This window comes from Ursus arctos, unplaced genomic scaffold (assembly GCF_023065955.2).
Source record: "Ursus arctos isolate Adak ecotype North America unplaced genomic scaffold, UrsArc2.0 scaffold_28, whole genome shotgun sequence".
Lineage (NCBI taxonomy): Eukaryota > Metazoa > Chordata > Mammalia > Carnivora > Ursidae > Ursus > Ursus arctos.
This window is the reverse complement of record NW_026622963.1, coordinates 9,960,003-9,983,922: the sequence shown is the minus strand read 5'-3', so window position 1 is coordinate 9,983,922 and position 23,920 is coordinate 9,960,003. Positions and strand designations below refer to the sequence as shown.

General features: G+C 60.0%; 1 protein-coding gene across 2 annotated transcripts; it reads right to left on the bottom strand.

Annotated features, from left to right (window-relative positions):
- Positions 1–1,557: 1,557 nt before the first annotated feature.
- CSK (C-terminal Src kinase) lies at positions 1,558–20,410 on the bottom strand. 2 transcript variants are annotated; one of them, XM_057303752.1, is made up of 14 exons: positions 19,790–20,410; positions 7,881–7,996; positions 6,534–6,613; positions 6,069–6,182; positions 5,834–5,946; positions 5,261–5,480; positions 4,351–4,444; positions 4,098–4,163; positions 3,916–4,015; positions 3,730–3,820; positions 3,181–3,254; positions 2,901–3,096; positions 2,690–2,776; positions 1,558–2,433 (listed from the first exon to the last, which is right to left on the bottom strand). In XM_057303752.1, exons 3-14 carry the CDS (start codon positions 6,546–6,548, stop codon positions 2,251–2,253), a joined length of 1,353 nt encoding a protein of 450 aa, XP_057159735.1. In that variant the 5' UTR covers positions 6,549–6,613; positions 7,881–7,996; positions 19,790–20,410; the 3' UTR covers positions 1,558–2,250. The 2 variants fall into 2 exon arrangements, with proteins under 2 accessions (XP_057159735.1, XP_026334306.1); XM_026478521.4 differs by lacking the exon at positions 7,881–7,996.
- Positions 20,411–23,920: the final 3,510 nt, after the last annotated feature.

The following is a 23,920-nucleotide window of genomic DNA, read 5'->3' as shown; positions in this document are numbered from 1 at the left end:
CTTGTCAGGGTTCGCGCTGGCTCTGCGCCCCCCTTCACCCGCATTATGAAGCCATTGGCAAGCTCACTCGGTGACTTCTCCCATCCCTCCGAGGCCATCCACTCCTGCCATCCTCTTACACTGATCGGTCCTCCTTGTGCTCCCTGGAACTTCTCCACCAATAGCCAGGGTGATTGTTTCAAAGATAACTTCCTGTTCAGAACCTGTCACTGGCTCCCCATGGCTCTCAGGGTGACAAAAGCCAATCCTTGCTCCAGCCTCCCCCTCTCCACCTCAAGCCTGCACAGCTTCACCCTGGAACAAGCTGCCCTCCCTCCAGTCCCAACATCTCTTCCTGGAATGCTGCAGCCCACCCCCCACACCTCCTGTTCACCCTTCTGATCTCAGCTTACATGCCACCTCTTATAGGAAGCCCTCCTTGACCTACAGACAAGATCCAATTCCCATGTCATACGTGTTTTTTCCATAGCACTTATCAGTCTGTAGTGGTCTGTGTGATTCTCCTTCTGAATCTGAATCCACCTGAATCCTGAATCCACCTGAAAACTCCACAAGGTCTGGTTTGCTCATTGCTGAGCCCCAGTCCTAGCACAAAGCAGCTACTCAAATATCTGTTGTTGAAGGAACGGTCTGGGCTTGGAAAAATGAGGCTGGCGCTGTACAAAGGGGATGGATTGGGGGCGGTGAGGAGGCTGCTGCTCTGGGCTGGGGGCAGACGCCGGCGGCTGGGCTGCAGTGGGCTGTGGCAGACACGAGACACACGGCAAAGCCCGAGCTCCCTGGGTTTCAGGTCCTGCTGGCTGGGACCGGGTCAGAGCCGCCACCGGACAAGCCCCCTCCCCCCCTGCCCCAGTGCCTGTCTCAGTGAATGAAATGAGCCTCCCCCAATCTTTACAGCTTCTGCGCTGACCACTGATCCGGGCAACCTGAGTGAGGGGAGAAAATGCCACGGCTGGTCCTCATTCTCCATCTGTGGTCCCCAAGGTGGGGTGGGGAAGGCCCTCCACCTCTGCATCCCACACGTGGGACGCGGCCGCGCTGTTACATGTTGGGTGAACCGTGAGCACCACCAGCAGCTCGGAGCCTCCCGTTCCCACCCTCCTGGGTCAGCAACTTCTGAGGCATAAGACATTTCTCTTGCCTCCAACCAGGGGCCCGGGCTTCCATGTGGTCAGGCCTGGCTTTCTTCCCCATCCTGGGCTCCAGCCCTCCTTGTGCTGTCAGCCTGAACATGGCAGGGAGGCAGCAGGGGCTCTCAGACATCACCCTGTGGACGGGGTCCCAAGCTCAGGACGGCCCGCGGGCCCAGCCCGGGCCACAGCAGGACAGTGGGAGAGGGCGGCTGCTGAGAGCCCCCCCACGGCAGACACAGGACACTCGCTCGTGCAGCTGACACAAAGCAGCGGCTACATCTCCCAGCCGTGCTCCCCACCCCCGCACCCCCAGGGCAAGCACAGCCCCACTCACAGAGACAGGGGGATGGACAAGATGGCACAGGGACAGGGGGCCGGTGGGACAGGCAGGCCCGGCGGAGGAAGCGCCGAGGCCGGGCAGCGGTGTCCTCATGGAGTGGTTTATTACGATTCCATCTCACAGGCGGGCAGGCAGGCGGGCGGCAGCGGCACATGAATGACCTCCAAGCCCCTGACAGATGTCTGCCTCGGGCGCATGCAAACAGTGCAACACGGTCAAGCGCAAACACGGGCGACCGAGGCGACACGGGACACGGAACACGGAACGGGGAACAAGGCTGGGGCGATGGGTCCCTAGAGAGGGGCCTGGTCTCCCCAACCCTGGTGGGCAGGACAGGAAAAATAAGATTCGTACTTCTTGTAAAATGCCCATTTGCTGGGTACTTTCTTCTTATCTTGAAAAATAATAAAAAATAAACACACGGGAAAAAAATCTCAAAAAAGGAAAGGAATCAAACTCTAAGAAGGCGAGAGATGGGAGGCCAGGAGAGGCCTGACCACGGCAGGGGCATCTGCCCACGCTCCCCAGCCTCCTCCCTTCTTGGCCCTTTGGTGGGGCTCCCGAAGCCCTACGGGTGGGTCCATAAGAAAAGGTGCCGGGCCTAGGCGGGGTCTCTGGGGGGCCCGAGGGGGCGCAGGCTGGGGCAGAGGAAAGAGGCCCACTGGCCCGCTGGGCTCAGTTCAGGCTTGGGCCCAGCAAGTGGGGGCACCAGGTCCACAATCTCTCCAGGTTCAGTCCCCGCAGGCCCACGACCTGGGTGGGGGAGGGGAGCGGCGGTCACAGGTGCAGCTCGTGGGTTTTGATGTGCTCGAGCTGCTCCCGGAGCTGCAGGAAGGAGGGCCGCGTGGCGGCGTCCAGGTGCCAGCAGTTCTTCATGACCTCGTAGACCGCAGGCGGGCAGCCGTCGGGGGCGTCCATCTTGTAGCCCTTCTCCACCCGAGGGACGACGTCCTTCAGGGGCTGCGGGCAGGTGGGTGGTATCAGTCCGTGCAGGGCCTGACCCCCCAGGGGACCCCGACTCAGCTTCAGGGATCCCCTTCAGACCCAGGCCTCAGAGCCAGGCCCAGGAGAGGCACCTGGGAGGTCCCGCAGGCGGGTCTGCAGCTCAGAACGGAAGGCAGGATCGGGAAAGGCTCCCTCTCCTGCCCACTCCTCCCCTGCTCCAAAAGCCTCACCCTCAGCCCCAGCCAGGCCCCGGCCCCAGCGCCCAACTCACAATTCTTGGATAAGGCACTCGCCCGAAAGAGTAGATTTCCCAGAGAAGGATTCCGAAACTCCACACATCAGACTTGGTGGAGAATTTCTGCCATGTGGTGGGAGAAGCAGTGTCAGATGCTGGGAGTTCGGGATTTGGTGGGGGTGGGGGGGTGGAGAACCCAGGACCCCCATCTCCCACTCCTCAGGCTCCGGGGAGAGGCCCGTTTCACCTTCTCTCTCAGGGCCTCCGGGGCTGTCCACTTGACTGGCAGCTTGCCCGTGTCCTGGGTGCTGGAGGCCTCCTTGGTGAGGCCGAAGTCGCTGACCTTGGCCACGTTGTCCTCAGACACCAGCACGTTGCGGGCAGCCAGATCCCGGTGCACGAAGTTGTTGCCCTCCAGGTATTCCATGGCCTCACAGACGTCTCTGGGAGAGAGCCAGCCACATGTCCCCTCAGACGGGGCTCCCGCAGCAGGGCAGGGTCCCCCCAGTGGGTGCTGCTTCACTCACAGTGAGAACTTGAGGAGACAGTCTCCGCCCAGCACCGACCGACCCCTCGACCGCAGATAGTCCACCAGGCTCCCCTGGGGCAGGACAGACAGACCGACCGGCCCCACAGGTCAGACTTGCCCTCCAGCCCTCTGGAGTCATGGGCTGGGGCTGGGGGAACACTTGAGGGAGACAGGAGGAGAGGGGAGAGGCGGAGGAGGGGGCCGGGACGTCACTGCTAAACGAGTATTCGTTTCTACGAGCTGGCCACCGCACTCAGCAGCGTCCGTGCGTCCGCCCTTCAATCTCGTAAATCTCTAAGGGAAACTCTGATACCGTCTCCATTTCACAGATGAGGAAATGGAGGCTTGGCAAGGTAAACAGCTTGTCACAGGGAGTAACTGGTGAGTCAGGACAAAAGCTGAGCCCTGCCTGCTGACTTCAGAGCTCAGTCAGAGAGAGGGGCCGGAGGGAGCCAGGGCCCGGGGACGCAGTGAGGGGCTTGGGACAGCTGGGAAGCCCGAGTGCTCAGCTCCAGGGTGGGGGCAGGTCCTCGGGGCAGGCGCACACCTTGGCCATGTACTCAGTGACGATGTAGAGGCCACCCCTCTCTTCCACGATCACGCCCAGGAGCTGTACCAGGTTGCTATGCCGAAGTTGCCTGTGGCAGGAGGCAGGTGGTCAGAGCCTGCCAAGCCTCCCCTTCTCCTCCCTGTCCCGGGGTGACCTCCGCACCCACCCTCGGCCCCAACTCACGTCATGACAGAGGCTTCAGCCAGGAAGGCCTGGGCAGTGGCATCATTTTTAATGCACTTGACAGCGACTTTGTTCCCTCGGTAATCACCCAGCATCACATCTGGGGAAGAGGGCTGGAGGTTGTTCCCCGGACTCTCCACAGGCCCTTGGCCCTCCCAGGGCTGCCACCCCCTCCCGCTCACCTCCAAACTCCCCCTTCCCAATGGTCTGCAGCAGCTTCAGGTCCTTCATGTTCAGTGCCCAGCCGCCTGGCGGGGGGAGGGGGTGTCAGTGAGGGGTGAAGCCAGAGCGGGGGTCACAGCAGACACAGCCTGGACCACGTGTGTCGCGTTCCCTGGAGGTCTCCAGAGCCTCCGGGAGGGGGGCAGTGCCAGGGAGCCTGGGTGGGAGGAGGCGGGGAGGCAAGTGAGGACTGGGGGCGGGGACAGCACTCACTGCGGAAGAACTCATCCTGCGCTGCCACCGTGCCCTCCATGACCTTTGGCTTGATGAGCCGAGTACAGAGTCCATCGGCGTCTGAGGTGTAGTGCTGGGGAGGGGAGGGCAGGGCAGGGCAGGCACTCAGTGCCGGCCCACGGAGCCACCGGCCGCTCACATGCACTGCCTGGCTCCAACCGCCAGGGGGCGCCAGAGGCCGAGCCCACCCAGCCGGGACTTGCTTTGGGTCGGGAGGGCTTCTCATTTCCCACGGGGGGTGGGGTGGAGGATTAGGGAGGCCAGACTCAGATCTGTGACCCATTTCCCAGTCACATCCAGGTGCTGGGCAGATCCCGGGCTGTTGCTACCACTCCGGGCCACAGGCCTCACCAGCATCCCGAGGCAGAGGGTAAGCGCTGGCTCAGTCCAGACACCAGGCTCTGGCCAGATGTGCCCAGGACCCTCTCCAGCCACAGGATACACTGGGGGGGGGGGCTGCTGGGGCTCCAGGAAGCCAGGTGTGGCCTCAACAGGACCGGCAGAACTGGCCTTGGGAGTTGCAGGGCCATGCGGGCACCTCCGTGCAGGCGCGGGAGCCCGGGGGACCCCGGCCAGCAGGGCGCAGCTCCTGCGGATGTGCTGCTGTACACACACGTGGGCACGAAGTTCGGAGCGCCTGCAAGGAAGCCTAGTTCTGGGATTAGCCGGACTCGGCTTCTGGTCCCGGCACCTCTAATTCGCAGCTGTGTGACCTGAGGCAGGTCCCGTCACTGCTCTGAACCTCTGTCTCAGGAGACAGCCTGGGAAATGGGGATACTGCGGCTCTCCCTGCGGTGGCATCGTGGGGGTCAGAGGTCCACCCTGGCATGGAGCAGGTGCTTCGTCAAGGCTCCCAGAGGCCAGGAGAGCTGGGGCCGGCCTGGCTCACCTCTACCAGCTGCATGAGGTTCTCGAAGTACACCTCCTCGTCGATGCTGAGCTTGCTGGCGTGGTACATGATGCGGTAGTGCTCCACCTTGCCGTCGCAGCTCACGCACAGCGTGTAGTCCCCGGGGTAGTTGGTGCTCTCCCGCACCAGGAACAGGCCCGTCTCCGGTGGGCACAGAAGCCGCTCGGCCTGCTCCCGTGTGATCTTGCCATGGAACCAGCTGGGGGGAGGCCGGGCCAGGGCTCATGGCGGCTCGATGGTACTGACCCCCCACGAGTTTGCCAGGCTCGACTTTCTGAGGCCCTCCCTCTGGCTGGCACCTCGCCACGGCCCCCACCAGCTCAGCCCGGCACTGACGCCTCATCTTCTGCTTCCCACCCTTCTTCCTTCGGCCCTCCCAGGCCCACCCCCCACCTCTGAGGTCTAGCACCCATGCCCTTCCCCTCATCTCGAAAAGCTTTCACACATTCCAACCCCTACTCTTGCCTGTTTTCCTGACACCTCTGGGGAACCAGGGCTTCCTGTCTCCCCCTCCCGACACCGCAGACCCCGACTGCTGCCAGCGGTACTCACGGCATGAGGCTGAGCTTGGTGCCGGCCTTCACGCCCTCCCGCTTCTGGACGTAGTTGGCTGGGATGATGCCCTCACGGCCCACCTTGTTCTTGGCTTTGTACCAGTTTGGGTCCTGGGGAGAGGGCAGCCCAGACACATTCTCAGGCCCGCCGTCACCTGCAGGGGAGCCCAGACCCAGGGGGAACGCCCAGAGCCGGGAGGGGGTAGGTGTGGCCATGTGAGGTCCCCGATTACCTTGGTGACTGCCACAATGGTGAGCACGTCTCCTTTGCAGAAGGGAAGGTCCTGCTCGGCAGTGCCATGGAAGTTGTACTTGGCAATGCATTCTGTACCGGATGGCCAGGCGGCCTGCAGGGCAGGCAACAGGTGGGCGGGGGCCCATCTCCACCTACCTGCCCACCCACTTTCAAGGTCAGAGCCTCTTGGCTGGCCTTTGTGAGCCAGGGTGAACTGCCCCCCACCCCTGCCCCGAGAAGTCTGGGTGCCTTCCCGCTGAGATTCCCTGCTGCCCTCAGATCTGTACTCCCATTTTGAGGGCCCTGGGTCTAACAGTGCACCCTAGAATTTTCCTTTGTTGAAAGCCAGGGTTGGGCCAAGGGGAGCAGATCGATGCAAGCCCTCGTTCTCTCTCTTCCACTCAGCACCCCTCCAGGGGTGGGGGGAAAACTCAACCACCCTAGACCCCTGCCCCCATGGTACCTGGATTGCTGACATCGTCTCAGAAGATCTGGCGTCCCCGTGTCACAGGAAGGCCACCCTGTCACTTGGTACCATGAGAGCTGCAGGGAGCAGGGAAGACCGACGAGGGGGTGAGGGGCTGGCTCTCCCCAGTCACTGGGCTCCCATTCCTTCCCCACAGCAATAGGAACAGGTACCGAAGGCCTCCAGGCCGGGACTCAGGCGAGGACCCTCCATTGTCTCCAGTCTCAGCAGCCTGAGAGCGCTGGACAGGGGGAGGCAGGAGTATGAAGGCTACGGACCCCCAGGGACAGAGGGGCCCCAACCCTAGGCCCACGGGGGCCTTCCAGCCCGACCGAATGGCCAACAGAGGCAAAGGAAGCTCTGGGGGTGAGCAGCACCAGTGCCACCTGCCCCCCGAGCCCCAGGCCCGGATGTTATGTGGTCTGTGGGGGAAGGGAGCCCAGGGAAGCTCTGCGAACCTGGGGAAGGTGCAATGTGACTTGGGAAAGTCAGTCACTCGTTCTCTGTGCGCCTCTGAGTTCCGCTGCCTATAAAAACGTGCCTGGGCAGTATGTCCAAAGTCAAATGTATGCCGACCTCATGGCCCAGTCATCCCACTTCTCGGCACACACCCAAGAGAAAACAGGGCAGGCGTCCGCTGACATGGGCACGAAAGCGCTCGCGCAGCACGATCTGTCACCAGCCTCATGCTGGGGGCGGCCCAGATGGCCATCAAGAGTAAGCTGGCTGAACCGTGGTACCTTCAGAGTGGTGCGCTGCTCAGCAGCGAACACGAATAAACGGAATGACGAAACCACGATGATGGATCTCCGAAACGGTATTAACTAAGAAGCCAGACAGAAGGGCACAGGCTGTGTAATCCCACTTACGCCGGGTAAGGTCCAAAATCTGGCCGAGGCCATAGTGCAGGATGGCAACTGCCCTGGGGAGGGGTCGGTGCCCCGGAAGGGGGGTGAGTGCTCTTGTGGTACTTCACCGAGCTGCACCCTTATGACTGGGGCACTTCCCGGTGTGTCGGTTTACTTCAACAAAGTTGAGCCTCTCAGAAAAACTCCAGCCAACCCACGTGCCAGGAGTGGCAAGCCGCCCCGTCCGGCACACGCACTCGGGGGCCCAGCCCGGTGCCCCCTCGACCGCCCTTGCCTTCCTGAAGCCCAGAGCACCTGTCTCAGGAGCAGGGATGGGGTTACTGTTCTCTGTTAACAAGAGACAAGACTGAGGCTCGGACAGGCCGGGGACTTCTCCACGGTCACAGTGTGTTAGGAGAAACCCTCCAGGAGTCCTGTGCCCAGGCTCATCTGACAGGATGGACGAGGTCTAGGGCCAGGCTGCAATGCCACCTACCCCAGGCCAGGCAGTGGGAGGCGACACTTGAGTGCGTGTTCCCTGGGCGTGTGAGGTGAGCAAGGACTGCAGGACTTCGGCAGGTTTCTTGGAAGAGGGAGCCCCAGAGCTGAGCCCTGAAGAGGGGAGAGCTCAGGGACAGGAGGCAAGCAGGAGAAAGAGGCCCGGGCTGGGGTGACAGCCGAGCAAGGGGGTCAGGTAGACAGGGACAGCCGAGAGAAAAGGGCCCGGCTGCAAGCCCATGGAGGGGGATGGGAAGCATACCCTGACCATCCGAGCATGCTACCGGTCTGCTGGCGGGGGCTAGCTGGGAGGGGGGCCGGCCTGGCGTCAACCCTGCAGGGCAGCAGGGGCCTCAGACGCCAAAGTGAGGAACCAGGGTCTGCCTGGGGGCCTCAGCACGGAAGGGCGCGGCTAAGGGGAGCAGAAGCCAGGGAGAACCAGCACCCCTTCCAGGCCTCGCTCCTGCTTCTGGTCAGGCAGACCTGGCTCTGTTGAGTTTGCAGCTCGGAAGAATGACTCAACCCTTCTGAGCCTCAGATCCCTCACCCTGCATTGCGGGGACAGGCAGGCCCTGCACGCAGGCTGTGGAGGGAGGAGAATAAGACCCCCGAACTGAGAAGGGCGGGCGCAGGGCTCAGCATAAACCCCGTCTCTCTCCTGCAGACAAACAGGCTTCCCCTTCCTCCCAGGCTACACCGTGCTTCTCGTCTCCGGAGGCCAGCCCGTGGCTCTCTGCTGTCAGCAGGCAGACTGGGGCTCAACGAGGTTGAGCAGAGATGCCCCCCCCATCAAACACACATTCGCCCAACTGACTTGGGGACAGGAACCACCCGCTGGGCTCTTGTGGTCCCCAAACTGCGGTGAGCTGCGAGCTCCTCTCACCCCCATTCTACAGCAGCGGAAACCGAGGCTCGTGAGGTTGAACTACTTGTGTGAAGTCACACAGCTAGTAAGGGGCGACAGCCCAGAACCCGATGAGGCTTCCACTGGGCTTGGCTGGCTCCCTGACCTTCAGGCCCTTCTGAACAGGGGCTCTGCTAGCTTTCCACATCCCCAGGCCTCCCCCCGCCCCCAAACTCGCCACCGCTGCACCACCAGGGAGGGCGTGGAGGCTGTGGCACCGTTAGTCACCCTCCTGGCTGTCAGTTTGCAAACACTCCCTTCGCGGCCTGCAGCTGCTGCCGCCGCCTCCCCACAGACTTGATGATAATACTACAAATAATGATAGGCCCTGTTTTCTGAGCATGTACTCTGTGCCAGGCGCTGTCCTGGGCATGCTACGGCTCATCAAATCCCCTTAGTTTTCTTTCCCCCATTTTATAGACAAGGACCCTGAGCGAGGTCAAGAGGCAAGGTGGCCTTGCCTGAGGTTGACATGTCTGGTGAGCATTCTGCCCGGCTCAGGTGTCAGACACCCGAGGCCCTGCACCGCGGCCCAGCTGCCGTGGGCCAAGGAGAGAAGCAAGTGGGGCCCAGAGGAGGCGCAAGCCCCGCTGCAGTGCTCATTGGGGGAGGGGGTCCTCAAGGGGCTGCGCTCAGACAACCACAGATCTGGAGAGCAGGAGAAGGAGCTGACCCCTCCCCCGTCTTCTACTGGCTGAAACTTCAGGACCTGGTTTCTCCATCTGTACAATGGGTTGGTGATAACCCCGCAGCAGCCGCGACTGCTCTGGAGACGGCAGTGGGCACCTCCCGCACCAGGAGCAAGCCCTGCCCTTGCACAGAAGTGCTGAGCGCAAGCCGCGGGCTCTCTCTGACGGCTCCTCCCTGGGGAAGTCTCGAGCCGGGGTGGCTCCGCGGTCTCCCTCCTGCAGGCCGGGGGCCAACCCACTCCAGGTCAGAGACAAAGAGCCACAACGGCTGGGAGGGGCTACTGTGAAGCTAGGCCCCTAGTCCCGCCTGGACCAGGCACACAGGGGTCCTTTTGGGGTTATGGGAGCCTGCTTTCAGGCCGCTTTGGGGAGGTAGTGCGGGAACGCTGTTCTGGGAGTCGGGGGCTCTCAGTCCTGTTCCTGGCTCTGCCACCTATTTGCTATGTGTGTGACCTTGGGAAAGTCCCTTGACTTTTCTGGGACTTGCTGGCTCTCCAGCAGCTCAGCCAGACCTGTGTCTCACGGGCTGTTCCCACCTCCCCGCCTAGCGTTCCCTCTCTACTCCCTCCCTCTTCTCTACCCAAGGAACTTCCTTCCTCTCAACCTCTGGGGCACAACTGAGGACTTGCTCGTTCCCCAGGAGCCTACAAAATCCGCCTGTGGCAGCAAGAGATTGGGAAATGCTCTTTATGTCCATCAATGAGGGACCAAGTCCATAAACAGCCAGATATCCCTAAGAGGGAACGGACCGTTCCAGCAGTGACAGGGCCCAAACAGACCTTTAGGGGCGGACACGGAGCACCCACATGATGGAGCAAGCAGAAACAGCAAAAAGCCAGCTCAAGTCACTGAAGGCCGAGCTTCTGGGGGAACGAGACAGTGACGCGGCTTCCTGGGACCACCGCAGAGGTGAACGGGAAAGTAGCAGCAGCACCTGCCCTGTGGGCAGACGCGGCGGATAACCTTGTTAGCCGTGCGACCGAATTCAGCATCGCCGGTAACGAGAGAAATGACGGCGCGTGCCTCCCGCTAGGACGCACGGAGGAGGGCGCAGCCCCGGGTGGAATTCCCGCAGAGCCCGGCAGCCCGACTCCACTCGGGAAGATGCAATCAGGCACAGCCTCGACAACTGGCCCGCACTCTCGAAGTTAATGTCATGAAAGACAAAACAAACCGGACGCCTGGGTGGATCAGTTGGTTTAAGCGGCTGCCCTCGGCTCAGGTCAGGATCCCAGATTCCTGGGATTGAGTCCTGCATCGATTCCCTGCTCAGCGAAGAGTCTGCTCCTCCCTCTGCCTGCCGCTCCCCCTGCTTGTGCTTGCTCTCTCTCTCTCTGGCAAATAAATAAATAAAATCTTTAAAGAAAAGACAAAACAAATGAACAGAGGCTGGGGAATGTTCTCGGTTCAACAGGACACTAGAGACACAGGACACAACAACAACGTGGTATTCAAGCAAGGTGAGGAGGTGTTAACCGACCTTCCTGTGGTGACCGTTCAGCAACACACGTACATCAGGCCACCACGCCGCACACCCGAACTCACACAACGGTACACGTCAATTACGTCTCCATGACGCCGGAAAAGGGGAGAAGGGAACATGACAACAAGATTCAGCGAGTGATCCTGAACTGGATTCTGGCTCAGAGGGGAAAAAAATAGTAGCTATAAAAATCATTTGATGACAGTTGGGAAAATGGAAATGTTAGGTAATACTAGGGAATTTTAACATCAAATTTCTGAAGTGTGATCGTGGTGCTGTGATTATGTAAGAGGTGCATGCTGAGGGGAATGGCAACTTAGGAAGGAAAGGTATGACACCTGTAGCCAACACTCAACCAGCAACAGCCCCACGTATGCCCACTAGGTATAGAAAAGAGGTAAACCAAATGCGGCCAAATGTGGAGACCTGGTGAATCCGGGTAAAGGATATATGGATATTCATTATACTGTTATTTCAGCTTTTTATTATTATTTTTAAAGATTGGATTTATTTCAGAGAGAGAGTGAGAGAGCATGCGCACACGCATGTGCAAGTGGGGGTGAGGAGTGGGACAAGCAGATTCCCCATCGAGTGGAAGCGGGGCTCGATCTCACAGGCCCGAGATCACAACCTGAGTAGAAATCAGGAGTCCGACGCTCAACCAACTGGGCCACGCAGGCGCCCCTATTATTATTATTTCTTTTTTAAGTAATCTCTCTGCCCGACGTGGGGTTCAAACTCACAACCCCAAGATCAAGAGTTGCACTCTCCACTCACAGGGCCAGGCCCTATTTCAGCTTTTCAGTAGGTCTGAAATACTCCAAGTAAGAGGCTGTGAAAAAGACAAGGTGCAGGACCTCACCCACAGTATGTGACATATTGTGTTTTTCAGGGGACATACAAATCATCCCTAAACTCAGATACACACGGATTATCTTTGAAAGACAGGAAACTGGCAACACGAGTTCTCTCTGGGATGGGAAGTAGGGCGAGTCAAGTTTAAGGGAAAATTACTTTTCACTCTGTATTTGCTATTTTGTCCTTTTTGACTTTTCTTTTTTTTTTGAAAACCACATGAATCTATTACTAACTTCCCCCTGAAAATAAGATTGAAAATAAGTCACCTTTTGCAACCCCCCCTGCCAGGAGCCTTCCCCAGTTCCCCGGCTGTACGGGCCGCTCCAGGCCTCCACAGCCTCTCACACATCCCCGCGCTCCAGGGAGAACCTCACTGATCCTGGCCTGGGAGTTCTGCGGGGGGAAGGCTGGGAGCTGACTCATGTGCCCAGCATGGGCTGAGCCCAGAGTGGCTGCTCAGTAAATGAGCGTTGAATGAATGAATGAACCAACGAAGGAAAGGAGGAAGCTAGGCCGGCTGCGCCACACCAAGGTCCCCTAACTGACGGGACTATATTTAACCCCAAAGGGACAGCAGCTGTCAGCACAGCCGCCGAGGACTGGGGGACAGGGGGCTTTGGAACTCTGTGAAGTCAGTGCTTCACTCTGACTTCCTGCCCCAAACCCTGCTCCCAGCAGTCCTTGTGCTGGGGTCCCGGGAACAGGCTGGGCTTTGTGCCCAAGCACTGAGGTCAGTGGCTGCAGCCTCAGGCAATTCTTTCTTGGTAGCCCGGGCTGGCAGCGAGGGGGGAAGAAAGGGGAACTGGGAACCCAAAAACTCCCGGGCTGCCCTTTCCCTGCCCTGGGGGCAGCTACAGACCCCCACAGCCTAGCATGTGCCAGAAGGCCAGGGCGGTCAAGGGGCTCCTGCCCTGCCCCCCTCACAAAAACTCCACTGCCCAACAGGGCGTGGGAGCCTTCAGTAACTGTTTACACCCAGCTAAAAATACCCACTGAAAAGGGAAGTGCACAAGAGACCTGGGGGAACTTGGGGCCGTGGCCCCCAGAGACTTTGGTTCTGCCACAGGACCCAGCTGGAGCGTCTGGGGGGCAGGGGCAGCTGCTGGAGCAACAGGCAGGTTCACGAGGCCTTGGCATTCTGCGAGCCAGGGATCCTGGAGCCTCCCTGTGCGGCCCGCCCCATGCTCGCGGGGCCAGGATGGATAGGAGGAAAGGACGCACGAGACCCCAAGGGAGTCTATGAACCCCGCTCATCTGTCTCCCCTCTGGGCCCAGCCTCAGGCCCCCACCAAGATGCGGCCCTGCTTCTGTCCTCCTGGCTACCAGAGTCCATCATGGCCAGGTGTGCTCGGAGCCTCCCCAGACTGGAGAGACAGGGGCAACCAGGGAAAGCTTCCAAGAAGGGGAGGGGAGCTGGAACCAGGAGGATTTCAGTGGAAGCAATGGGTGGGGGGGGGGGGGGTGGCGGTGTGCTAGACCAGGCCAGGATTAAGCTTCCAAAACTGTGGTATGGAAGACTTAATTAAGGCAGAAGGTGGCTCAGGGTGGGGGTCCAGAGAGGCTCTGAACCAGGCCGGAAGTTCTGACAGGTCACGGGACAGATAACAAGCAAAACTGGGCTTCCGACTTAGGCCCGCCCCTCTGGAAGGGCAGGGCGCACCTGAGGAGGGCGGGGCTGGCCGGCAGTGGGGCCGGTTTGGCAGCAGTGCGATCAGCCCCACCTCTGGTTCTGCAAAGGACACCGGGGCTGAGGGCCCCGCAATGTCCCTGGCTGCACACCAGGCTGTGGGACTGGAGGGTACCTGCTGGCCCAGGCAGGTGGTCCAGAGCCCTCGGCATACCCACTGCACGCACCTCTCAGGGTCAGGCGCTGCAGAACTGGGCACAAGACCCTCCGAGAGCCTAAATGTCCCTGGGGGTCAAGAAAGGGCTGGAAGGATGGCCCCACTTTGGCTCCAGTGTGTGCTGCCTGACACCCCTCCCCACTCACCCTGGGCCTCCCGCAGTCTTCAGCACCTCTGCCCTAAGGGTAGGGGTGACTTAATGGCTAAAAAATGTTTAAAACTAAATTATAGCAACTCATTGCCTTCTTCCTGCCCCCAATGGCTCTTGGGACAGGAAATCCCATCTAGTGGTTTGGGAGAGGTGGGGGCTGGAGTTAGAGAGGCTAATGGAAGCCGCCTCCCCCAGGCACCACTGCGGCTTGAGGCTGACACTCCTGGCCCAGAAAGGTTTCTAATTACCGCTCAGGAGCCTAATTACCTACATGCACTGGGCAGCGGGGACTCGGGGCTTCCCCAGGGCCCTAACACAGGCCTCTGTCCCCCTGCCCCCGCCCCCCCGCACTGGCGGCGAGCTTTGCATGGCCATTTGCCTACATTTACATACAGCCTCTTAGCACTGACCTTCAATGGCCACTTCAAAATCATGAGTGTCCTTCTCTTTTATCCTGAAGTCTCCTCCGCACATTACAGGTGGGGGGACTGAGGCCCAGAGACCCGTGAACCGCCTAGAAACTTTGGCCCCCAGATTCTTCGTCTCCCCATCTCAGAACTGGGACCCACAGAACACATAACTCAAAACGTAAAGCGATGGGGGCCCAACCCAAAGACTTACGGTCTTGCTACCCACCTGAGGGAGAAGGAGGTTATCAACACCCTCCCCCAGCAGGGTGGGTAATGGAAACGAAATGAAATGGGCACAAGACCATGGGAATGACAGCCCACTGACCCAACCCTGGGTTAGTGACTTAATCCTCAAACACCCCTGTGAGGCGTTACTGTTGATCTCTGTTTGACAGAGGAGGAACCAGGCTGACAGGTCGCCCACCTCCCAAGGGATTCGAAGAACTCAGATCTGTCTGAACTTGGTCAGGAGAAAAACCCTCAGCCTTTCCTTGGGTAGGACGGACGACACTCTGAAAATGGGCAGCTAGGTGTGAGCGGGCAGCTGAAGGGAGGTCTGCGTAGGCCTCGGACCTCCGGCTCTGGGAGGCAGAGGCTACATGTGTGTGCCCACTCCTTGCTCGTCCGCCATACTCTGCTTTGCATGGAGAGGCCAAGAGTTTGTCCACTGCCACCCAGCTACTAGAGAAGCCAGCAGAAACTCCAACCAAGGGGCTCAGACGCTTCTTGATTTTCATGGCCTTTCCCCTCCAGGAAGTCCTCCTGGCTGCTCCAGCCTACGCAGATCCCCCGGCTTCTGAGCTCCCACCAGCCCTGCCAGGAAGTTGAACCACAGGCCTCCCCTGACTCCTCTCAGAGTCTGGTCTCTGCTGGCCAGCAGGGGAGCTCTCGGGGTTCCTTCTTCCTTCTCCCCTCCAGTCTCCCTGCGGCAGGGACAGGGACGGCACAGGACGCCAGCACAGGTCCCTGGGACCAGCGTAGAGACCAGGTGTGGGGCTGGGCAGGGCTGAGAAGCAGCAGCCAGGGTGGGCAGGCATCAGATGACACCCAGTTTTTCACCCCGCTACAGGGCTTCCAACTGTGCAGACAGCAGCACAGGCGGGGGGCGGGGGGGGGCGGGGGTTGGCTCTCTTCTGCTTGTTCCTGCAGCTCTGGGCCCGATCACGGAAGGGGCGGGGGTGGGGGGGCAGGGAGACGGAGGGAAGCTGCGGTCGGAGGCCCAGCACCACCGAGGCGTGCATAGCTAGTGTGTGATGAGAAGCTCCTCTCATTGCAGTACCTCAAAACCAGGAAGAGAAACTGAGCAGGCAGAAAGGACAAACTGGGCTGTGTGGGGCCCTCAGGTCCCTGGGCACCTGCCAAGGGGAGCTCTTGGACAGTAGCTGGACAAAACACTTCCCCCTCTGGGCCTCAGTCTCCCCAGGGGAAAAATGGGATTCTCTCCCTGGTGTTGCCACTCTGCCCAACTGGTGCAGGCGGCATCATGGCGGATAAAAGAGATGCCCCCCACTGGGGGAGGACTCCTGCTCCCCCAGTGGGCTTTGGCCTCTCTCGAGAAGTAGGGGCTTGGCCCCCGAAGCTAGCCTCGCCCTGCTCGCTTCTCCCCTCAGCCACGCAGGGAGCACACTAGCTCTTCCTCCACCAGCTCTTTATTTTTAGGTCTGAATTTGACTTTAATCATTACTTAGCGGATTCTATTTCCAGCCCTCAAATGAAGGGACCCACAGGAGAGGAGGGAGGGAGGCAGTGCTCCCTGCCCGGTGTGGAGGGCAGCCTGCTCCTCCACCCATCCTGTCCCCAACCAAGGCGGGGGGACCGAGAAACACCCAAAGGGCTTGCCCCAGCCAGGCCAGCATCTTGGAGGGGACCCCACCCTGTGACCTCATCCCAGCCCGAGCTGTGGGACAGGAGGGCAGTTGTAATGCCCACTTCCCCTGCGCCAAGACCAGGAGGGAGACACTCCAAGGCGAATGTCTAGCAGCTTGAATCTGAGGTCCTGTGCCTGGGGGATCTCTGCACTGAATGGGCCACCTCGGGGAGGACCTCCTGCCTAGGTTAGTCCTGGGCTACCCTAGGGTCATCTGGGGCTATGGTCTCTCAGGCCCCAGGACTGCCAAGTTGAGACTGATTTCCTCCTACTGCCCACGGCATGGCCCCAGGACGGCACTCCCAATTACTCTGGTCCCCACAGAAGCAGAACAAGAAGCAGCAGGGGGTGTCACAGCAGTACGCACTCAGGTCAGACCCAGGTACCAGCTGCCCAAGAGGAGGCCGCTAACACACAAGACTTCCCCAGGGATTTGTGGACCACCTACGTTCCCTTCCAACTCCCAGGCTAGAAACCCTGCCCCCCCCCCCAACAACCACCACTTTTCTTCCCTTCCCCCTGCCACTGGGAAAGGGTAGGGAGATGAGGCTGGTGCCGTCCCCGGGTTGGGACTCAGGATGAATGGCCTCTTTGCCCAAGTTGTGGTTTTCCCAGGGAAAGGAGGCCTCTGGCTCCACTAGGGAAATTTGGGGTGGCCTAGGAAGTAGCTGAAGCTAGCTTGGGGCAGGAGGCAGCCGGGCTCTCAGAGGAGAGGCCTTGTCAGGCAGCTGTGGTGCTGGGAGGCCAAAGGGGGATGGGGAGGGTCAGGCCCATGTCCCGGACCAGCCAATCACATGGTGATGGGGAGTGGCCCATGTGGTCCAGTACCTCAGGAACAGAGGCTCTCAGAAGGGCTCCACGGGCCCAGAACAGCCCTCGGCTGGGGGAGCCACCAGCCAGCCCTGGCCCAGGCATCTCCCCACACGGAGGCGGCATGCAGGGGAGGCTCTGGGAACAACGCCACCCTCTCCTTACAAAGTGCTTACCGGAGGCTAGGGGCGGTGCCAGGTACTTTCTAGTACCTTAGTTAGCTAGTTCGGACTCTTCTCACACTCCCCTCTGCCCCAGGTATGGCCGTCCCATGGTGTAATAAAGGAACCCCACCCCTGAGGTGACCAGCCTGAATGGCATGGCTGGGCCTGGAACCACATCAGCTGGGTGCCAAGCTGCCCACTCCTTGCCACACCCCAGGCTGCTCTGGGGGCCTGCGGTCCCACCAGCTGTACTGGCGACAGAGGCGAAACACGGAGCTTATTAGTCAGGGGGCCTGGGTGAGGCTGCCGCAGCCGAGCGGTCTGGAACACCGCGCAGCTTCTCGGAGGCGAAGTTACACCCCGGGTGGCAACGTGCGAAAATGCCCAGAGACACAGAACTGAAAGGAAAAAAGGTGTCATGGTGCGCACATTCAAATGACAACAGCCAGGAAGGAAAAAAAGGAAAAGACCGGGAGGGAACTGCAAAATGCAGACAGTCGCTCCTCTGATGAAGAAATTGTGATTCCGGTGTCGTTTTCTAAGTTTTCTGCATTAAGAAAGTAATATGTACACCATTTTCTCCTGAGCTCAGGTGTGCTTCCCTGGGACCCGACTGCCCCCCAGATCTGGCCCTGACATCTGGGACATCTTCCCCAGGACCACCTTTCTGATACCAAACAGCCCCTCAGACACCTGCGGGGCTCTCCCTACCTTCTCTTTCCCCGGACCGAACACCTCTTTCTTTGGGGGCTACGTGTCAAGGCTTCGAAACACCTCAAAAGACAGAGCCCAGAACAGGACCCAGGCCGTTCTGCCCGAGGGGGCCGGCGGGCGGCTTGCTGGGGCAGCTCCACCGCACACTGCGAATCCTGGGCCTCAGCCCCTGCCTGTCCTCTGGGCTGCTCCACGGTGCTCAGCCTCGGGGGGCCTCGTGCCCCCTGCAGTGGCCCTGGAGACTATCATCGCATCCTTCCTTGCCCCTGACCCGACGCAGAGAGAAGAGCAGCCACTTCTGAGAGGCAGGAAGGCACCAAGCTCAGCAGATAAAAAACCGATCTCTGCACTTGCGCTAAAGCGGGGCCCTTTTCTACAAAGGCCTTGGGACCCTGAGGCCGCACCCATACAGCTCACGGTATAAAAGCGCCCAAGCTTCAGGCCTCAGTCCCAGGCCCCCAGGCTGGAAAGGAAGTTAGGGCCGGGTGTGGGGAGCCTCGCAGGCCCACCACATCTGGGTCCCCCCCCACTATGCATGTCGGGGCAACTGGAAAAAAAACCTCTACATCAAGGGCAGCGTCCTGAACAGGACAAAACTACCAGCAGCCCCAAGGGGGCCCAGACACAGCTCAGCATCCTCCAGGGAACCTCCTACCCTCCAGGGAGCAAGAGGGTCCTGCCACACTCCCAACCTCCCTCCTGCCGTCTCTGTCCTGTTCCCGTTAGGGCCCCACCACAAAAGACACCAAAGTGTAGGGAGCTTGGAACAGGCCCCCTGCGTGTGCCCACTCTGACAACGTTCCTATGTCACAGCTGTGGAAACAGGGCTCTCACCTTCCCCATCTGGATCCCACTCATGTTCTGAACTTGGCTGCTCCCGTGCCAGCTGGGCCAAATGTGCGGGAGGCCTGGGGCAGGACTGACTACCAGGCTGTTTCAACTCAGTGCCAAGGCCACACCAGACTAGGTGCCCTCTCCCACCACATCCCCTGTCGGTGGGACCCACCTCAGGCACCAAGGGGAAATCCTCTGGGCAGTACCGATGCTGCCTGAGCCCAGACCCAGGCAGAGTTGGGGCCGGAAGCCCTCTGTAGGCAAGCACGTGCTCACCCTACAAGGTCCCTTGGGTCAGGCTGGGGGCCTGGGTCCCTAGTGGGTGAAGGTACCTGCCTGGTTTCCCTCCAGCCAGAGCAGTGCAGCTTGGTGGGGCCGAGATGAAAGGATAGACAGCCTAACTCTGCCAGAGACCTGGGGTAGCAAGCCCCCCTTTGAGCCTCAGTACCCTGGTCCACAAAATGGGAGGGGAGGTGAACCCCTAGTTAAGCTCCAAGGATCTGGTGGCTGGACACGCCTCTTCCTGACACCTGGCCTGAGCCCTGAGCAGTCTGGGAGAATGAAATGACCAGGCTGCCAGGAGGTGGGGGCATGGTCCTAATGCCCAGTGTCATGTCCACCCACACAGAGGCCCTACCCAGTTTCCCCACCCAAGGGTCACAGGTCCCTAAGCTTAGGCCTGGTCTTTTGGGAGGCGGAGGGTCGCAACCTCCGGCAAGCTGGCACGCTCAAGGGAGGTAGATGGGCCATGGGCTTCCTAAGAAGAGCCAGCTGGCTCCTCGGTGGGGGAATGAGGGATGGTTCAGAACAAGGCAGGCCAGGGGACAGCAAAGTGGCCATCCTCCAGGGTCCTGGCCCATGCTGCCCCCTCCCTCCAGGCTCCAGCCAACCCCTTCACGGGAGGGGGGTGGTTAGGAGGGGACAGACTCGGAGTGGCCTGAGAGAAGTCCGTGGGGCTCACGGGGCAGCACCTCCCTGGTGAGCTCCCCTCCCGGTCGAACTGACAGTGACTCCCGGGAGAATTCGAACCGGGAAGGAGGGGGTAAGGGAGGTGGGGGATGGGAGTGGACGTGACCGCAGCTGCAACGGAAGCAACAGAAGCGGGACGTGCGACCTCCACCCTCATCCCCTCGGGAAGCACTCCGACGCCCACCTCCTCCAGGCCCTCCAGGCACTCACCTCTCTCGGGGCACTGCGGTCCGGGCCACCTCGCTGTGGGCAGCATCAGCGGCCTGCGGGACGGTCCATGCGGCCAGGGGGGTGGGGAGGGGCTCAGGGGTCCCCGGGGGGTGCGGTACAAAGAGGTATTGGTGCGAAAAGAGGGGGAGGAGGGACGGCCAGACAGAGGCAGGGGGATGGCCGCGCGGCCCGGGTCGGGGAGGGAAGAAAGGCGGGGGAAGGGGGGCGGGAGGGAGTCGGGGGGAGGAAACAATGTAGCCGGCGCGGCCCCGGCAGAGTTCCGCTTCCGAACGCCGCCACCGAGGTTCGAGTTTGGAACGTCGCGCCGGCTGCCGGGGGCTGCCCCGGACGCTGGATAGGGGGCCGCGGAGGCTCCCCGCGCTCCACGCCCCGGAGGCTCTGGCGGCCACAGGCTGGCTGGGGCGGGAGGGACCGCTGGCCGGGAGACGGCCCCGACGGCGGCGCGGCCGGGCGGTCGCCCCGCTCGGACCCCACCCCGGCAGGCCCCCCGGGCAGGGTGCGGGGTGGGGCGGGAGCGGGAGGGCGGCGGCGGTGGCGGCGGCGGCGGCCAAGCTCGGCTTGCCCGGGGCTCCGCTGGGAGGAAGCTCGCAGGCCTGGCGAGAGGAAGCGCGGCCCGGATCCTCCGCCCGCGGCAGCGCGCCTGCGCGAGGGGGCCTGCCCGGCGCGCGGCGGGGCGTGGGCCGGAGGAGGGCGCCCCCTGCCGGGCGCCCGGGGCACTGCGGGGGGTGTGTCCGCGCCCACGCCCTGCCCCCACCTGCCTGGCGCGCTGAAGGCTCCCCAAGGTCCCACCCAGAGGGCAGACCAGGCCGCCGCGGGGCGACCTCCGAGCCTTCTCTGGGCTCCGGTCCCCCGATGTAGAAGCGATCGAGGCCGGTCCTGGGCCTCTGTCCTCGGATCTGTAGTGAAGAGTAGGCCCCATTCGCAGCTACTAGTAAGCATTCATTCACTCATTCTTTCATACGTTTCCTGGCTCTGACAACGTGACAACGTGACAACGTGACAGGTTCTGTTCTGCAGTCTGCTAGAAGGGCCGCTTCACCTTACTGTCAGGGGGTTCTCAGTAGGATAACTGCTAGGCCAACAGACAGGTGCGAAGAAACAACTGATAAAGGTAGAGAGGTGGTGTCCGAGGTCCACAGAAAGCAGGAAAAAGGGGAGGGCTGATGGGAAGGCTTAGTAGAACTGGGATCCCAGGTGGGGGAACAGTCTGGACAAAGGCAGGGAATGATGGGAACCCTTGAAGGCTCGGGGAGCCCTAAATAGCTCAGTATGGCTGCAGTTTGCAGTGTGGGTTCAAGAGAGTGGTGGGAGTTGGGGTCTCTGCAAAATGCAGGGACAAGAGAGCCAAGGAACATTGTGGGACTTTCTCGGACTTTATTTTCGGCCTGGAGGCAAGGAGGTTGTTGGCAGTAGCTCTGTGACCTTGAGAAAGTTACTTAAACTCTCTGCGCTTTGGTTTCCCCATTTGGTAAAATGGGGGAAATAACAGCACCAATTTCTTAAGGTTTTGTGGTGAGGAAATGAGTTAAATCATTTAAAGTGCTTAGTGTGCAGTGGGTGGCACGTGATCAGCCCTCAGTTCAGTACCACTGTTACGTGTCACGGTTGGTGAGGAGCGGAGACGTCGTCTGCTCTGAGATGCAGGAGCAGCGTGTGCGGTTGTGTGTGTGTGGGGGGGGGTTAGTGATGGAGGAGAGACCAGACTCTGGTGTAGGTAGGAGGCGTCAAGGCACTTCTTAGGGACTGGGCCCTGAAGGAGGAGTCAGGGTTGGGTGGGCAGAGAGGAGGGGCACTGTCTGGCGGGGGAAATGAGGCAGAGTCTAGTATACCCAGACTGAAGGAATGAGAGGGACACTAATGGGCCCGTGGGAGAGTGAGCTGGAGAGACAGCGTGGCTGAGTGTGCAAAGAGCCTCAAATGCCAGGAGCACGAGTTGGGCGTTCCTCCCCAGACAGACCACAGGCTGACCCTGTGACCCAGTGCACCCCTGGGCCAGCTTCCCAGTAAGGGGCTAGCCCTTCAATGAGGGAAGTAGGGGCGCTGGGGTGGCACAGTTGCTTAAGCGTTCGACTCTTGATTTCGGCTCAGGTTGATTTCAATCTTGATTTCAATCTCAGGGTCTGGAGATTGATCCCCGCGTTGGGCTCAGCACTGGGCAGTGGAGTCTGGCTAAGGTTCTCTCTCCCTCACCCTCTCCCCCTCAACCTCCACATGTGCACTCTCTCTCTCTCTAAAATAAATAAATAAATTAATTAATTAAAAGTAAAAAAGGAGGGACATAGTAGTTACACCTCTGCCCTTTGAGAAGACATCAAGAGTCAGAGATTGCTATGGTGTAATGGAAAAAAGCATGGATCGGGTCTTCAAATCTTGCAGTTAAATCTCAGCTAGGCCACTGACTAGCTGTGTGACCTTGGGCTAGCTACTTAAGGTCTCTGAGCTCAGTTTCCTCTTTTGTAAGATCAGGCTCAAAATATCCTTCTGCTCATGAGAGATGCTGCAGATTCAGCAAGATAACGGCCCTGGGGGTGGGGGGAGGAGGGTGCTCAGCCCTGGTTGGTTTCCCTTTCTTTCCTCTGAGGTCAAGATGGAATGATAAAGTAGTGCGTGGGGGGCACCTCTCAGCCTGAGGGAGGGTGGCAGCTCCACCAAAGGCTTCTGGAAGGGAGAAGTTGACAGCTCCCCTCCCCGGATGGGGTCAGCTGGTGCAATGGGAAAGGACTGCGGGGATTTGGGGAAAGTGCTCTAATTCCTGTCCCAGTTTTGTCACCAACCCATCTTCCTTTATCCCCAACGCATTTGATTTTCTCCCCTGGTTTGCTGCGGCCATGAGTGTGAACTTTGGAGTCAAATAGAGTTGTGTTTGAATCCTGGCTCCACCCCCTCCACGGCAGAGTGAAATGCATTTTTTACCTTCCCTGAACCCCAGGCCCAGGGGACAAATCAATAAAGCGCCCTGGCCCACTAGGTGTGCTCCAGTGGGAGAGCCGACTAACTCCCAACTTCCCCAGTCACTTATCATTCACTCACTCACTCAACAAACACTCGTTGAGCACCTACTAAGTGCTCGCCACTGTCCTGGATGCTGGAGAGGAAGGCGCAAGCAAGGCCAGCACGGTTCTTGCCCAGCAGCATAAACAGACTGGGTGGTTAGACACTGTGGCAGGAAGGCATGAATGCGACGGGGAGAACAGGACAGGGGAGTCATGCACAGAGGCTCGGAAGCTTGAGAGACAGTCAGAAGGCCAAGGTCACAAGACCCACAAGTAGGGGAGAGAGGTGTTAGAGGAAGGGGCCAGATCCCGGGGGTCCTTGTGGGCCAGGTGTTTAATTACACGAGTTTGGATTTTATTATATGGCTAATGGGGAGCCAGAGGTGATGGGCATGGGCCCCTGTGGACAAATGTGAGCCATGTGACAGCTCTTGCTGAGGCGCTGTTTGTGGGGAGTGAGGCCACAGGAGAAAGCAGGCCTAATCCTTGGGTGTGGCTGGAGCATCTGGGGAAATGGTGGTGCTCTTTGCTGAGGTGGGGAGGACTTGGGAAGAGGGACAGGTGGGGGTAATGCTTAGAGCTGGATTTTGGACAAACCAGGTTTAAGACCCCTGTGAGACATGGAGAAGTCAAGTTGGCGTTTGGAGCCAAGTTCTACAGGCAAGGCCACTGAAGCTGGAACGTAAAGAATTTTCCCAGAGTCCCACCCCCAGGACTGGGATTTGTGTCTGAGGACCTCCAAAGCATGGAGCACCAAACAGCCTCAGAACTCATCAGACTATAGGGAAAGAAATCATCAGAGGAGGAAGGTCCTTGGGTTTTAGGAATGGGGAGGAAATTTAAGACGAGCACCCCCGCGCCCCCTCCCCCCAGCCAGGTAAGCTCCATCATTCGCTCTCCCAGGCTGGGCCACTAGTCTCCACCCTGGGGGGAGTCAAAAGAGACAGGCTGGAAACTCATGGATGTGGAGGACAGAGCTCAGGACTTCTGCCTGCATTTCAACAACACGTGCTAGACTAGCCCTCCGTAGAGTTGGGTTGGTCGTTGGTTGCCAGAAGTCCAGAACTTAAGCACCTTTATGGATGGACTGCACTGGGTTCTCAGGGTCCCTGGGGAA